Below are 18,194 nucleotides of genomic sequence, written 5' to 3' on the forward strand. Positions count from 1 at the left end.
TGTTCTGTACGTTGTCTATTGATTGGAACTTCCTATATATTTATTCCATTATTTTTATTTGATGCCGAAAATAAGAATACGAAGTTAAATGCTATAAATAAGCGAAGTAAAACAACCGTTAATAATTATGTATATGACAGACTTGGGGTAATTGTAATTGTAATCGTTAATCAGCTGTAATTGATTACTATTTTTCAAGTAATCAGTGTAATCATTAATCAGCCAAAAATCTGATTACATGTAATTTAATTTAATCAATTACTTTTCAAAATACCCTGTAATCATGATTACTTTTTGATTACATTCTGATTACAATGAAAAAAATCTAAAATTGTGTTTTTGGTCATTAAATGAACCTCTTTGTTATTCATATATGATAAATTTTAAACATACTAAAATGGTTTGGTTACTTCAAGCATGTCTACTTCAGTAAAAAATAAAGTTACAGTATTGAAAAGTCATCATTAGTCTAAGCAGAGACATATAATACAATTATATATCTTTTTGGTAAAAGATATTGTACATACATGTATATTCATTGTTTTATAATGATCTTCATATTAATTTTTGATAATAACTGTTATATATTCAAGTAATACTTTTCTTTAACCCTGAATTATAATCTTTTGTTAATTTTTGTGATTTTTGTCAACTTTGAATTGACAGGTAGGAGACTAATTAATGTTTGTTTTTATTGCAATTACCAATTGAGTATAGCTGTAGGGAAACATATATGTTAAAAGATAAATCAGACATGAAAATTTATCTAATCTACATCTATATCGTTGAAATGCAAAGGGTCTAAGACCCATCACGCAAGTACTAATTTGGTCATTCAATATGGTGCTCATTAAAAACGTATTTACATGTGAAATTAAAATCAAATGTTTGTTGCGTGACTACTCTGTTAAATAAGATGTGAGGCTGTTCTTGAATGCCTCTGCATCTTCTATATTTAACAGTCTTATTGGTAGAGTATTCCAGTCTTTGATGGTACGTGGAAAGAAGCTGTATTTGTAGGTGTTTGTTGAAGTTTGAAGGTTTCTAAATTTGCTTCGGTGGTATTGCCGTGTTGTCCTGCCTTGTTGTTCTACATAATCTGGTATATTTATGGCTATCTTTTTATGTAAAGCTTTGTGAAACAAGCAAAGCCTTTTTATTTTCCGTCTTATTTCTAATGATGGTAGTTTTAGCTCCTTCAGTAGACTAGTAACTGACCCCGGTTCTCTGCTGTATTGATGTTTGATGAAACGTGCTGATCTTCTTTGCACCATTTCTATCTGTTTGATGTGGTTTTCTTGATATGGATCCCATGCACTGCTTGCATATTCAACGTTTGGTCTGACAATGGCTTGATATGCTCTTTTCTTAATTTCTTCTGGGAATTTGCCGATGTTTCTCCTCAGAAAGCCCAATGATTTATTTGCCTTTGCCGTGATGTTATTGATGTGTATATCCCATTTCAGATTGTTGGTAAACTGAACTCCTAAATATGGGTTTTGGCTTACATTTTCTAAAACTTGGCCATGCATATGATAGTTATGTAATATAGGTTTTTTCTTGTTGGTTATTCTTAGAACATAACATTTTGAAGCATTAAATTTCATCTGCCATTTAGATGCCCAGTCAATCAATTTATCTAGATCTTTTTGTAGTTGGTTACAGTCATCTTTGCAGTCTATTGCTAGGTATAATAGGCTGTCATCTGCAAAGAGACGCAACTTTGACTTGATGTCATCCCCAATATCATTGATGTACAAAAGAAACATCAATGGACCCAAAACTGTACCTTGTGGTACTCCTGATTTTACAAAGGCATTTGTAGATGTTTCGCCTTCAACTGCTACACACTGCTGTCGTTGTGTGAGCCAGGCCTTTACCCACTCTATTATTTTGCCATTTATTCCATAGTGCTCTAGTTTCCGCAGAAGCCGTATGTGAGGCACTACATCAAATGCTTTGCTGAAATCTAATATTAGCATATCCACTTGCTCTTTTTTATCTAGATGTTTTGCGATATCTTCAATTGTTGTTACTAATTGAGATTCGCATGATCTTTTCTGTCTGAAGCCGTGTTGGTAATCGACTAATATGTCATATTTTTCAAGATGTTGCATAATGTGTTTGAAAATGATGTGTTCCATGATTTTGCATGTAACTGACGTCAATGAAACAGGTCTATAATTTACTGGCAAGCTTTTGTCTCCCTTTTTAAAAAGTGCTGTGATGATAGCTGTAATCCAATCGTTTGGGACAGCCCCTTCATCATATGTTTTCTTGAATAATGTTGTTATGTATGGGGATATACTTGTAGCACATTCCTTTAGGACTCTGTTCGGTATGTTATCTGGCTCATTTGCTTTTTTCGGATTGACATTACTAAGTAGCTTTCTTACTCCTTCTAATGTTATCTCTAGATGGTCTATATCAGGCGATGGGCTGCCATTTCATTTTGGTTGACTTGATGTATTTTCATCAGTAAAAAACAGATACAAATTGATGGTTAAGTGCTTCTGCTTTCCCTTTGCTGTCTTCCATAAGTTTTCCGTTTGAAATAAGTGGTGCTACTCCACATGAGTCTCTTTTCTTTGATTTAACATATTGCCAAAACTTTTTTCCAACAACAGGTGTTTTTCTCTCACCCTCTTCGTCTACTTCCAATAGTTTAGATATGTAGTTTTGATGTGCTTCTTCTAATTTAGTTTTTACTGTTTTTCTTAGGAGCTTAAATTCTTCCCTGTGTTTTTCATTATTGGTACGTTTTGCCTTGTTGTAAACCCTTTGTTTTTTTCTGATCATTGTTTTGATCTCTCGATTGATCCAAGGTACATTCCATCTGGTTGACAATATTTTAGTTGGGATGTTTGATATTATAGCCTGGGACAATATATCTTTAAAATCATTCCAGCATTCTTGTATGGTACTTGTATTTGCTTTTTGTATAAAATTATTCAGCTCTTTATCTAGTTGTTCATTTATTCCGTTCATGTTGCCCTTTTTATAAATATATACTTTCCTTGGTACTTGCTTTTTTTTTTTTGCTTTTAAATTTATGTCAGTGATGACTATGCTATGGTCACTCATTCCATCTTGGACTGATATACTTTCAATGCTTGTTGGATTTGTTGTTAGTACAAGGTCTAATATGTTATCTTGACGTGTTGGTTCTTTTACTATTTGTGTTAGACAGTTTTCTTCAAGTGCTTCTATAAACTTGTAAATGGTTTCCATACTATAGTTGTTTGGTTTCTTTATTTGAAAGTTGTTATCTTCGTCTATTTCCCATTTTATGTCTGGCATGTTGAAATCACCAGTTAGTACTAGATTTGGTAGATTATTTGAATGTGTTAGCCTGGTTAACGATGTATTTAAGCTTTCAATGGATGCTATATTATTGTCTGGTGGTCGGTAATAGCAGCCTGTATAAAGTGGTTTACTTCCTTTTATCTCAATCTTATTCCAGCATATTTCACAATTGGTGTCTAGTGTGATTTCAGCTGTAGATAATAGATCTTTTCTTACCAAGTTTAATACCCCTCCACCTTCATGCCCTACTCCAAATATACGATCTTTTCTGTATACTTCATAAATATTTGTATCAATGAGTTCTGCATTTGAGATGGTTTTATCAAGGTGTGTTTCGGTTGCATGTATTATATGGGGTTCATGTGTATCTATAAGTGTGGTAAATTCGTTTCTTTTTTGCTGACTTCTCAAACTTCTACAATTGACTGTCATGATTCGGATGTTATTTATTCGCCTTGTTGATGAGTCATGTATTTCATCAAGTGATGTTTCAATTTGACTTTGTATTCAGATATATTTCCCAATTTGTTAAAAGAATTTTGTTGGACAAGATCATCTTCTATTTGCCCTGATGTATCTGACAGGTTTATTGTGGAACAAGATGGACATTCCCATGAGAATACTTTTTTGTTCATGAATGAGTTATACATTTTCGGTGTGATACCGCCACATTTAATGTGTACCCAAAAGTTGCATTCATCACATTGTATTGATCTATGGTTTATGGCCACAGGTTTTTTACATATACCACACGGATTGCGTGTTGGACCTGGATTAGCATGTATGTCATTTGCAAGTATTAGCGTAAGCAGCAGGAATAACTTAGTTGGTTTAGTATACTTATTTAAGTATGTAATTTTTATTTTCTGCATACAGAGACCTAAACTTGGTGTTAAACTATTCCAAGATTTGATGTTAAGATAAAATGTATGCTTAAATTCTGAAGTCGTAAGCTGATCATGGTGAGCTATTCTCGGTGTAATAGTAAGACAGAGAATGTAGCCGATAGCTACTAGGAGCATGACTGCAATTGGTATAATATGTGCAAGTTGTGCATTATTAGCCATTTTGTCGTAGTTGGTGTTAATTAGCACATTAATTAAAAGTTGGACAAATATGTTGTTTAATTTTTTTTTTGTAATTTGGACTGGACATGTAAAATGCAATGATTTTTAGTACTTACATATTGTTTACAATTTGATTAAACATTTCTATTAAAATTTAACATAGTTTTAACTGGTAACTTTATTTCATCCATATTTAAACTTCCATAAACTGAAACTTGGAATACATATAAATTATGAAAGAGGTCAGAAGAAAAACAAAAAACTCTTGATTATGAAATATCGTTATTAAATTTAATTCAAAATAATTCAGAGATCATTGCATTTGGTGATAAAGTGTAATGTAAATAAATGTAGTGAAATTTGGTGTTTATTTAAATAAATGAAGTTTAATTTAAAGTTATCATTTTATAATTGAACCAAATGAAATACTTTCTCAAAAATGCTATAGTTATATTAAACGTTTATTCATTCACATCATTCAAAATAATTTGTTTTTAAATTCATTGTAATCAGATGTAATCATGATTACTTTGTCAATGTAATCATTAATTTAATCAGATACTTTCAAAAATGATGTAATCATTAATTTAATTTAATCGTACAAATGACAAAGTAATTGTAATTTAATCAATTACATTGAAAGTAATCGGACCCATCTCTGGTATATGAGCATTATATCTATTTATAAAATATTTTAAATACAAGCAGACATACCATTTGTGACACCAATTTCATTTATTTCCAAATCTTAAAATCATACATTTCCGTTCTTTAGCGTTTCTTAATAATGGCAGAACGGGCTTAAGAGTCATATGATTAAGTTAACTAAATAATTTAGTTTTCCCACATCACCACATCATTAGCGGATTTAGGGGGTTAAAGCCCCCCCCCCCCCCCCACCCCCGGTTGAAAATCTTAAAATATTTTTTGTATTAACCATTTCTTGTTTTAATGTTATCTTTACTATAATTTGAATATCTAGCACTGAATAGGGTGACACGTTGTCGCCACACTTCTTTAAATATACACAAGTCATAATAACATTGGCCAGAGGGTAACTTGATAATTAGAGGACCAAAGGATTTAATTAAGACAATCCAAGGCTGCTATCTCTATATTTTATTATATATATCTTTATTAGCCTCCCTTAGAGTGATACAACAATTGCAAAACGGGTAGATACGATCTGTAATCAAATAATTAACCTTATAAAATTAATACTTAAAATTTTATTTAGAGTAACCATATGCCGGATGAACAAAAAGTGTGCCATTTATTGAAAAACATATGGTTTGGTATAACATGAAAACTTCTCTAGTGTTCTAAACATTTCTCACATAACCCCTCCCCCAAACCCCCACTTCAAGCTCTGGATCCGCGCCTGCCCATAGTGCTTATTACATTATAAAATAAAATGGTATTCATCTTTAATTGTTTAAATAAAGATGAATTGTTAAAAAAAAAACACATTGACACCAGTTTAAAGTTATCGTTCATAGAAGACAGTTATGATTTATTCTATAATTCTCTTTTTAAAACGTAATATAATTTTACCTCTTGGAGTTTTTCTATATGTTACTTCTGTAATCGGATTTTGAAGAACCCCATGGACACCACATACTCTCAAATGTCTTTCAATGAATAATGATAGTATGTAAACTCTTGTGTTGTTAGTAAGGAAATGAAATATCAAAAGCATTTGTTTCTCAAAATAGGGTTCTTTAAATAAAAAAAAAGCTTTCATAGCAATTTCCTTAAAAACTAAATATATATAACAAAGGCAAAGTTTTAAAACACAAAATTTATTTTTTATTTTTCTTTCATAAACTTGAATTTATACCACGCTAAACCCGTAAACCGTTAGGTTAACAACCATTGATTAATCAATAAGTAACGATCAAAAGACAATTGTTTATTGGATTAGGTTGATTGAACATGATGATTCGGGAATCTGCAATAAACCGTTGGTCACGTGGCGAGTGGCAGGCGTTGATTAAAAAGTCATTAACTTCAAAATTACAAAATCTATTGATACCTAACTTTATAGATTTGAGGTATTTAATCATATCCTCTTATATTCATGTTCGCTGTGATCTTAAAACATCGTTTTAGTGTCCTTAATGCAAAAACTTTCTTCTTAGTGCACTAAGAAGTCTTTTGCGGTATTTCTACACACCGAAATATATGGCCTTATTATTGGTAATATACCATATTAGTGTCACTAATGGCTTAACGTGTTACCAAATTAAAAAGAAGAAATAGGCTCAAAACCGCATTTTTAACTTTAGATTTTTTTTCAATCCCAAAATAGAGAAGAGGTCCGGTATACAGACTTATTAAAAAGTCCAGATGAGAAGTTTAACTTGCTTTTCTATTCCCGGCACTTTTAACTTAACGCATGCAAAAAAAAAATCAGTACCTGGTTACAGTTGCGCATTGACAAATTATAATCTTTCGATTAAATGATCTTAAATCTATATGGTCTTTATTTTAAAAGTTATAAAATCTAAATGTAAAGTGATCTAAAATGTTCAATATAAATGAGTATTTTCGCTGTGAAATGAATCTAAGGTCGTCTAAAAGTGTATACATGTGTATTTGACCCGACTACTGACTACATAGTAACTATTCATTATGTACCTATAAGGGGGGTCTGAGCGGGACTCGGGATTGTCGAGGCGTATTTTTTGTAAACGTGACACATGAAAGTCAAATTATGAGGGAGGGTAGGAGGGGTACTGATCCCGAAATCCCGAGCTTAAAAACCCGAAATCCCGAAATCCCGGGCTTAAAAAACACGAAATCCAGAAGTCCCGAAATTCGAAAAAAGAATTATCGTATCCCGAAAGGGTCAATCCCGAAATCCAGAGCTTAAAACCACCCGATCCCGCAGTCCCGATAAAGGTCCTATCCTCCCTCAAATTATTGTGCCGTGAAAACGCGAAATGAAGTTTAGCGGGACATGGGAAATTACAAAAATAGCAGAATTGTTCACTTACATAGTGTACGCGGGATGGCATCATGCGAGAATCTAAAAAAATAAGTAGTAACTAAGCGGGATCCGTGAACAGAACCCCCAATGAGACCCCCATTAGTTGTGGCTTATTTTGGTCTTTTTAGTTAGTTTCTTTCCCCTACATTACTTGACCGTTTTTGTAAAACAACAGCACTCGAGGTCTGACAGTATTTTACCAAGAAATGCACAAAATATTCAAAAAGAAGGCCTAGAAAATTTAAATATTGGTATGCACACATACTCCCCTATCAGCACAGACAATTATATTTTTGTAAAGGCGCCAAACTCGTTTCTAATATTTATAATAGAACCGAAAAGAAAATGGAAATGGAAATGGGGAATGTATCAAAGAGATAACAACATGACCAAAGAGCAGATAACAGCCATAGGTCACCGATGGGTCTTCATTGCAACGAGAAAATCCCGCAACCTGAGACTGGGGTGGATCTAGTCATATAAAGGAGGGGTTCCCAACCCAGGACAATTTTTTTTTTTGGGGGGGGGGTGTCCAACTACATGTCCCCATTCAAATGCATTGATCGTCCAATAAAGAAAGGGGGTTCCAACATGTCCAACCTTCAGCCCCCCCCCCCTGGATCCGTGCCTGTGAGGCATGCTTTAGCTTGCCATTAACAAAAATGTATACTAGTTGAGTGATAATGGACGTCATACTTAACTCTTCAATATAAAAAAAAGAAACTAAAATAAAAATCATACAAAGGTCACAAAGGCCATAACTTCTGGCTCCTGAATTAGGAAAAGTGCAAAATGCAGTGAGGATAAAAGCCTTTACTGTAAATTCCTGAAATTACAATTATATAAATCATCTCACATCTTTGTGCATTTCTTGAAATTGGTCATATTAATAAATGCATGCAATATTTTCAGAAAATTTCAATATGTAGGCTTTTAAAAGTCAATCTTGTGCATGATTATCAATGATTATACTCGCACAATTAACACATGTGGTTCTCAAAACTCAGAGGTGTCTATGCTATTTATGACAACATTTTAATCAAGTATAAATTTACAAAATATGTTTAGAACTATATGATTTTTAGGTTTTTAAGCATAGATATAGTAGGTCAGGATCTGCAAACTCTCACTGACTGACTGAGCACATGAATTCAACACTAGTTTTTTGGTGATGTTGGTGTTGGTGTTGTTTTGTTTTGTTTTTCTTTTCTGCATCTTATGTTTTGCCTTGGCATTGTCAGTTTCTCTTTCATTGCCTTTGGTTTTTTTTGTTATGTTAAATAACAAGTCACAAGAGAGAAAAAACAAAAAAAATATGTGAAAAAATGGCTTAGTTCAGTATATATTAAGGACAGAGATAACAAATAGCTAAATAAGAAAAAAGAAAAAAGAAAATTCCTTTTCTATGTACAGTCAATTGTCTGATAATCTAGAAGATAGCCTGATTTGGTCTAATTCTCCTGAATTCTAGCAGGTACTTTATTCCAACTTTTTTAATTCAAACAAACCATGTCTTAGATAGTCTTGGAATTAGAATACATTAATCATTGTTAATCATAAAATTTTCATAATACTTTGGTGAATTATCTATTGATATAATCATGATAATTAAGCTCCTTTTTAATTTTTTGGGATTTTAAATTTTTAATTTAAAGTTAGGGATTTTTCCAGTACGTATACTATTAATAATGCTTTGAGCAATTTTCATGAAACTTGGTGAATTATTTTTGTATAACATAAACATGATAATTTTCCTTTTAATTTAAAAAAAAATCTGATTTATGTCATTGTACTATCATGACTTGGAATTAGGATAGTCTCAAGAATGCTTTCACAAATTTTTATGAAACTTTGGTGAATTGTTAAATATCTTGACAAACTCCCTTTTTATTGTTATGACCCAAAGTGGAGGGGGCATAATGTTTAACACTTGTCAGATCTTTTGTCCGTCTGTCCCAAAGTTGTTTTTTGTTCTCTTACAGTACTTTAGTTTGCCTCAACCAAATTCAATTAAACTTTTACAAAAGCTTGTTATCACAATTCTCATATCAAGTTTGAATTTTGGTGATGTCAGTGTTACTGTACTAGAGTATCAGAGTTATGCCCCTTTAGAAATGGGGAAAATATGCTGAATTTTTGGTTCCCTGTTCTCTAAAATTTAGTTTGTCTCAACCAAATGTTATGAAATCAATACACAATGCTTATCATCACAAAATACAGATTAAGTTTGAATTTTGGTAGTGTCTCTTTTACTAAATTCTATAGGTATGTTCTTTAAAAATGGAAAAAAATGTTTCGGCCTTCTAACTTAAGTTTCCCTCAACCAAGTTTTATTAAACTTTAAAAAAATACTTTTTATCACAATTTAATCAGATCAATTTCAAATTTTGGTAGTAAAACTTTTACCGTTCTTCAGTTATGTTCCTTTAAAACTTTGAATAATATGCAAGCTGGAGTATCATTCCCTATTTATCATGTATATTTTTTTATAAGATGCAGAGTTAAGGAACTTTAGTTGTTGCAAAGTTATTTTAAAATTGTCCATTTTCAAAAACTTTGAAAGGTTTTAGAAATTTATGGATTTGTTAAAAAAATCACAGCCTTAAACTTATAGTCACTTGAGTTATATATCTATAAATGGAGCCAAATTATATACATGTTGTATGTCAATAAATACCAACAGGCTATTATTTGAACTTGGAATTATTTTTAATTATGGAATTTGCCTGATTTCTTGTTCTTTTTTAATAAATTCCATATTTATTCTGTACTGAAATGTTCTGTGCTGCGCACAACACTTTCTATTACAATGAAGATAGTATATTTTCAATAGAATGTACTGTGCCGCGCACAACACTATCTAACCAAAATACATTGTATGGAAAGTGTTATTAACCGCTCAAAAGATTATAATACCAAATACACATGGAATTTATTAAAAATTTTAAACACAAGAAATTATGCAAATTCCATAATTGAAAATAATTCCAAGTTCAAATAATAGCCTGTTTACCACTGTTTGTGCATGTTTTGTTTTTTTGGAGGGCAGGGGTCTTATTTGGACAGTGCTCATAGTTTTTTAGTCGATCATTAAAATTCATTTAAAGCTTAAAGACCAGCTATAAGGGCAAGAAGCTTATCAAGCACTCATGGTTTAGATTTTTATTAAACACACATTAATATACATAATGTACATTAAACAGAAAAAAATATTGATGCAAGATGTCATTCAACTTTTACTCTTTTATGTATAGGACAAGAACTATAGAAGATACAGAGAAATTATATACAGCAGAAATGATAGGCAATGTAAAATTTGCAGAAGCCAACTAAACCTAAATGGTAAGGCACCTTTTAATTTTAAAAAAGTTATTGAACTTGAAAGATGATTACTAGTATCATGATTACTATAAAAATTAAAAGATGTGGTATATTAAATATGAAAACTATCATGGCTTTGAGAAAGCAATTGTAGGCCTGTTACGACCTTCAATAATGAGAAAATCCATACCCTATACTATAGTCAAAGTAGGCAGCTATAAAAGACCTAAAGATGAAACATTGAAACAATCCAAACTGTAAAACTAATCATGCTAATTGCCTAGTTTATACCAAAATAAATTACAAAAAATAAATATGACCGGTATGAAACAACAACAACCACTAAATTTTAGTGTCAGACTAAACTGACAAAAGCTACAGGCTCTGAACTTTGGACAGGCACAATAGGAATATGGCAAGGTTATATAAAAATAAGATGTGGTATGATTGCCAATAAGACAACTCTCCACCAGACAACCAATGATGTAAATTTCCTGCAAACAGGGACTTGACTTCTGTAAATCAACTAATTTTTCGTGAATACTTTATTTGGCATTTTATACTTTCTAGTCTACATCGCAGTTATTTATTTTTCTCGAGTTCAAGTTTACTTAATGTATTTTAATAAGGAAAGATACACATGAAAAACATTTATTGCTGTTTCTCTCTCCATTTATAACATTTTATTTGTTTATTTTGTGCATTTATAGGTGATCAGACATCTTGGTTTTCATGATCAATAGGTCATTACTGAAGAGGAAACTTATAGTTGAAATTTATTTACATAGTGCATAATTGGATTAATTTGAAATGGAATGTGTGCTTTCCTGCAAAAAAGAAATAGGAAATTTCAACATTATCACATGATAATGACCATAAACAAAATGGAGTTCTATCATAGATACACAAAAACACTATTGCATAAAAGCAACAACATATCTTAATCAAAAGAAAGGAGAATGCTGAACAAATACTATTTTGTTGTTGAAAAAAGGAACACCAGTTTTATCCACTCATTTACATCGCTCCCTCATATCAAATATACAGAAGAAGATCATTGAAGAACAATTTGCAAAAATGATTTCTCTTAAATTGAAGGGAATTGTTTAGTGAATGGAATAATGTATTCACTGAATTCTTACGTAGTGGATTGAATAACTGTACACAAGCTGAAACAGAAGAAATTCTAATTTAAAATAACACGAAAAGTGTTTATTTTATTATTTAATCTGCAAATATATCAACAAATTCTTTAGAACACCACAAATGGTATGACATTCAAATTGGTTGCTTATTAATGTATCGCATTGAAACAATTACAAAGAAAATAGAAGCATTTGCTCCAAAAAAAATTATAAATCAAAGTTAAATTTATAAAAAAAGTCTAAACAATACCTAGATCTAAACAGACAGACTGTATTATTTTCAATGTCATTAAAATGTTGAGTCAAACATTTATTAAAGTTTTAAATATCATTTGCATCAATTATACAGTCTTGTTATTATAATATTCATACATGGTGTAGTGAAGAAATGTTCAACAAGTAAAAATAAGGGAAAACATTTCCTTAAGGGAAATTTGATCTTCAGAAATTTCCTTCGAGGAAATTTGAAGAACAATGATTTCCCTAGAGGAAATTTGTTGTCTTGAATTTTCCTCCAAGGAAAAGTGTTTGTCAAAAATTTCCTCACAGGAAAAAGTATTTCCTCCAAGGAAAATTTGAAGCTACAAATTTCCTCACAGGAAAAAGTATTTCCTCCAAGGAAAATTTGAAGCTGCAAATTTCCTCAAAGGAAAAAGAATTTCCTCTAAGGAAAAAGAATTTCCTCTAAGGAAATAGAATTTCCTCAAAGGAAATAATTATGCAGCAAATTCCCTAAGGGAAATCTTTTTCCCTTGAGGAAAAAACCATTTCCCTTGAGGAAAAATCTTTTTCCTCTCAGGGAAATTTGATTTCCCTTGAGGAAAAGTGCTGAGGAAATTGTTGAAAAAAGGGGCATAACTTTTTCAACAGTGGTGCTAGATCCAAAAAGTTTTAGGACAAATATCAGGGAACCAATACCAACCAAGTTATCAACTTTGTTTTGACTTAACTCCAAAAATTAAGGTGACAACTTTTGCACTCAGCGGAATTGCAAACTTGTCCCGGAGACTGTTGACTTGGATCAAGCGCAGAGCTATGGTTAATAGAATCTAGATAAAAAGAATTACCGGAAAGATTGGAAAACAGAACATACAATGCTACAGAAAACCTTGCTGGACCGAGGAAACACACTCAAAAACGATACATCATTTTTTTTAAAGGGATAAAGAAGACATTATGTTTATTTCTGTTCTTCATCTCGAAGTCACCGTGAAGCTTCAATATGGAAGAAAAAAAATCGCATCTCACTTCTATTTCATGACGGCGCTTAGAACGGAATCGAAGGGGCAACTGTCTAGATAATAAATACTGTCATAAATTGCTCGGCAATCTCCACGTAAATCTAAAAACAGTACACACATTCATTCACCAACGATGAACAACAAGATATATTTAGTCTTAGATGCATGATTTTTATGCAGTTAAGCTGCGTTATGAGAGCATCCTAGATTTGTGTTCTACCCAATAAATGCTGAAATATGTGCAATTGTTATTATCTAGCTGGCTACTATGTTATATATTACTAATGGAACACTTTTTCATACTTTTGATTCTGGATTACAAAATATATAACCAGAAAAACCTTAAATGATCGTCGAATCACCAAAAAGTTTTGAAGTTGCACAAAGGAAGTAGTGCTCATTAGGAATCCTTATTTAGTTTATTATCGCCTGTGCTTTTTGCTAGTAAGATGTCAAAGAACAATTGTATGAAATATTTAATCGCCGAAAATCTCAAAAGACAAGCAGTTTAGATTTCCCAAATGGCAAAAGTCGTAGGAATATTGTTTGTCGTCAATACGCAGTACAACTACGTCAGTTGTTTATTAATAAGTTCAACTGTTGGCGGCAATTTCAAATTAGACCTAACTTTCGTATCTTTTAAATTGGGAGGATTCTGATGATAGAAAGGTAATTACTGTTAATCATGATTTCCGTTTGTTTGAGATGAGTGTAAATAAATTATGAATTCACATTTGAATTTCATTCTTTTAAATTACTCCGTTTTTGACATAAATGACCTTGTCAGGTAATGCACCTACATAAGCAGATAAGGTACCAGTCTTGTATTACATTTTCAGTTTCCGCTGCATATCTCAAAACATGGAGGGTAATAAAATAGTCCCAATTTTTCTGAATTTTTTTCTGCACTGCCTATAAACTATTTGATTAAAACTTTGTGATGAATTGAAAGTACTATTTAAATGTAACAAAAATATGGCATCTTTTTTCGGAAATGAAAACAGGAAGGTGGAAGGATCTCATGTTTACTAGAAGTGGTGCGGTCATGAAAACAGCAAATAGAAAGTAGAAAAAAGAAAGTTTTGACATTGAGGTTGATTAACTTTTTATTCTTCGTGGCAAGGTGCCATTTTTTTTTTGGCATGAAATCATAGTATAACATTACTAAATGCATGATATGTAGACTAAATATTTTTTCTATGTAGCATTTTTGAATAAATTTTTTTTGAAGATCAGCTGTTTTGCATGTAAGCCTATGGAACAATCAATTACAAGACTGCAACATGGGTAGTGATTTTTTTTTTCATGTTAAAAATGCAAATTTCCGTGGATGCTGCAACTGATTTACATATTCTGGGTACTATACTACCTCATGGTATTTTTAAAATGGATCCTCAGTGAAAAGTTGTGCAATTAGCAGGCTTAATTTCAAAAATTGATCAAAATGTCCAAAATTCCAAGGGTTGCCAAGTTTGGTCGACAGTATTTTCAGTCAATCAAAGAGAAAGGGTTTTAACTCGTGGTCCAAAATATGGTCGCCTTAAAGTAAAGTGTCCAAATGGAAGAACAAAATTTTATCTGGCCTATAGATTCATGTTTATGTTACAAAATGATCTAACAGAGATAGCTGCGGATTTACATGTTTCGCACCTATGTCACAATAGTTTGTGTATAAATCCTGAACATTTGTCTCTGGAACCTCCCAATATAAATAATAACAGACAAGTATGTAAACATTTTGTTCCACAAACCTGTCAGACACATGGAATGTACCCAGAATGCATAATTTAGTTGCAGTAAGTAAGTTAAATACAGAAATATCACTTTGTATAAGAATGATCAGCACGAGTTCTCCGTTTACTTGTTAAAGTCTTCTCTGAATCCAACAGATCTTTCTGATATGTCTCTTTTTCTACAGATTTTTCATCGTAAAGTTCAAATCTTTCAAGTTTCGAAACAGTTCGTTCATGTTTAACAACAGGATGTTTTTTACGCAACTGGTGGTATTCATAAATTTCGTCTTCCTTTTTCAGTTGATGGATCGGACGTGAATTTGGAGAAAGTGGTACACCAAGAGCTTCACATTTTAAAACAGCTGATTCTCCAGGTCTATGATTAATTCTATGTGCAGTGGAGTGAATTCTAGCAGGAAAATTTCTCTGATAGGAAATATCCTTAGGATTTGACTTATTATATCCTCTGTTTGTAGCTTCACATTTTTGGGTACTTGTTCCGGATCGCGTTTTCTCTAAGTTTTTCCTCCCAAATGTTCATACAGTCACGCACTAGTTTTTCATCATCCTCTGTCATATAAAGGCATCTGGCATGTCCAGGCAAGAACTCTTTTCCCCAGAAATCACTTTCTGTCCCTTTACAAATATATGAATAGGCACGGCATGTATCTCCACAATGTCCTGTGTAACAGTCAATAATACAATCAGCTACATAACTTAGTCAATTTACAAGTTTATCCAATTTCCTAGCAGCCTCCTTGATTGCAAAGTTAATATATTCTACAGTGCATCTGTTGGTTAAATCCAAGGAAAATCACCTGTGAATCTTCTCACGGTTTTCTTTCGTCCTTCCGTCAAACATGTATTCACTAAAAGCTGCCTTATCAATGCTCCGCAATTGTGTTGACGCCAAGTGTCATGGGTCCCGCAAGTTTTCTGGTGTCAGGTTAACACTCTCACTCTGTTTCTTGCTGAAACCTCTGTAGGCATGGCTGTCCCCATCTGTTGTTAACTGCCCCATAACTAGAGGCTGTTCATCTTTTGCTAATTGGTCTCCCAGTTATTCATCATACAATTCCTCATTACCTATAGAGTCCCATGGTTTTAAGTTTGAAGAACAGTGGCCTTGGTGTCCCGGACAAATTGCATTTTCCCCAGCTGAACTTAGATAGCTGGCTGTTTTACAGACAGGCGCGTAGCTCCCTATACGCTAACACGCAGTTGCGTGCACATCGATTCGGCATGCAAAAAAAAAATGGCAAAGCAAAAAATTATAATAAATTAAATGTTTAAAGGAAACACATTTGTCACTTTTTTAATTGATGAAATGTCATTAAATAACGGCATTTTGTTTCAAAATAAAAGTTTTATTAGAGATCATGACAAACTCGTACAGTAACTTGTATCTTTTACAAGATTGGAATTTGTTATACTCAGTCTAAGACAACTATAACACGTTTCGGAGCACATTTTACTGAGTACGGTTTATCTGTTTGGAATGAGATGAACCAATCGGCATTTGATTTATCAGAACCCGATGCATGTTTGTCACACTACCAGAGCCAATCACTCTGCAAACACGCCAAACAGTATTGGAAAGTCTCATTATATTTTGCGTTCATAGACCAAATTAATGATAATGGAACTGGAGAGTGGAGTCGCGTCTGGTATTATTAGAAAATCGCTTCTTTGCGCCGTATCTGCTTCCTTGTGTTGTTGGAAATATAACAAACGAAGAAATCTAAACTTTGTCTGAGAAATACGAAACTGACCTGGCATGTAATTTTGACGAATTCAATTGGGATGTCGCTCGATGGCGAACACGTACGCTGGTTTATAACATCTCGCGAGTGCTACCGTGGAGTATCTATGTCAAGGTATAATATTACGTCTGTTGAAAACAAATGTACGATCAACAATGAACAACGACAGGTTATCATCGCTAGCATTACTGCATATTCATCGGGAAGTCAGTGTGAATATTGACAAAGTAATAGGGAAGTTCATTTCTGCCTACACCTGAAGAGCAAATTTTTGTCAATTTTGAGTAAATTCGGTATCACATGTATTATGTATTCAAATGACCATGATTTACTCTATTTAGAAGATTTATTAATAGTTTTACATTCATAAATTATTTATAAGTCCTATCTATATGTAGCTCCTCTTTTAACCGTCCTATGACCGAAATCCGAAAAAAAACACCATTTTTCTGCATAAAAGGGTCCCAAAATTTTTTCGCCTCGCTTAGCTCGGCAGTAGTTGCTTTCACATCGTTTCATTCTAGCTACGCCCCTGACAGAGCTTATTTGCACCATGTACAGCAATGATCTTCTTCCTAGCTGTCACATTTTTAACAATGGTGGTTGTTACTTGTGTCCCAGGTTGAAACGGGGTCATCGTTCGAGATCCAAACAGCGGATTGTTATATCGAGTGTCACATTCTGCTGGTATCGGTGTTTCTGTTGGGAACCCTGAGTGCTCCAATGCTTGTTGTACAATCTGTCGCTGCTGTTTCATATCTTTCCTGTTCATATCGACCAACATATCACTACATTCATAATCATTGGATTGTCTCTGCATGTCGGTCCTTGATGGAGCTGGATGGATAACGGTACGCATCAATTGGCACCATGCAGTATTTGAAATACCGGTATCTGCAAGTCCAATTTGCAACTTTCTGTTGGGAGCACCTGCTTTCCTGCTCTTTTTTCCTTCCTCCTCTATCTCCTCATATAGGTATGTTCTGGAACTTATTCATTATTTATTCTTAATTTGATCATCATTTTATATTGCTAACGTTTGATTGCGTACATCGCTTTATGTGCGCCAGTTTTAGGAGTTTTATACAGGACAGTGTAGAAATCCGTGTTACTTTCCCCTCTCTTTTGAGTGACGTAAACTGCTTAGCGAGTCGTGTGCACAACTACAAGGAACATTCATCGGACACGTTGTCCAAAGGAACAATTCGTGGCTAGCCACAGCGTGAGTTACATTTAAAATATTACACATCATGTCTTTACATTAGCGATGAACTGTTTTAAATAAACTCATCATAGATACAAGGACTAAATTTAGTATACGCCAGACGCGCGTTTCGTCTACAAAAGACTCATCAGTGACTCATTAATATATTGTCCTATGTTATAAAGAAACTATTAACATTTTACCGTTCAAACTGTTCGTATCTGCGATAACACAATTTAATTCAAGACAGAACCCGACGTGTGCAAGAATATTCATCCGTTTATTATTATAAAGAACTTTAACAGCTTTATATATCTACGAACTGTTTATCCGTATTTTTAATGGACTTTAATTATCATTGAACACATTAAAAAATTGTATTTATATTTGTATTTTCAGTTTTTCACCATTTGGATTGGAAG

At 32.8% G+C, this 18,194-nt stretch overlaps 1 protein-coding gene and 1 long non-coding RNA gene across 2 annotated transcripts; one reads left to right on the plus strand and one right to left on the minus strand.

Annotated features, from left to right (window-relative positions):
• Window positions 1–2,475: 2,475 nt before the first annotated feature.
• Window positions 2,476–3,738, minus strand: LOC139511109 (uncharacterized). Its single transcript, XM_071297681.1, has one exon. It carries the CDS (start codon window positions 3,736–3,738, stop codon window positions 2,476–2,478), a length of 1,263 nt encoding a protein of 420 aa, XP_071153782.1.
• A 3,525-nt stretch (window positions 3,739–7,263) lies between these two features.
• On the plus strand, window positions 7,264–12,088 carry LOC139513595 (uncharacterized). Its single transcript, XR_011662479.1, has 3 exons — window positions 7,264–7,616; window positions 10,620–10,707; window positions 11,397–12,088. It is a non-coding gene; the product is annotated as an uncharacterized lncRNA (long non-coding RNA).
• Window positions 12,089–18,194: the final 6,106 nt, after the last annotated feature.

The sequence above is a fragment of the Mytilus edulis genome, chromosome 2, assembly GCF_963676685.1.
Source record: "Mytilus edulis chromosome 2, xbMytEdul2.2, whole genome shotgun sequence".
Classification (NCBI taxonomy): domain Eukaryota; kingdom Metazoa; phylum Mollusca; class Bivalvia; order Mytilida; family Mytilidae; genus Mytilus; species Mytilus edulis.

Excerpts from the sequence above, each read along its gene's own strand:
- LOC139511109 (XM_071297681.1), bottom strand. The coding sequence starts at position 3,738 with ATGACAGTCAATTGTAGAAGTTTGAGAAGTCAGCAAAAAAGAAACGAA.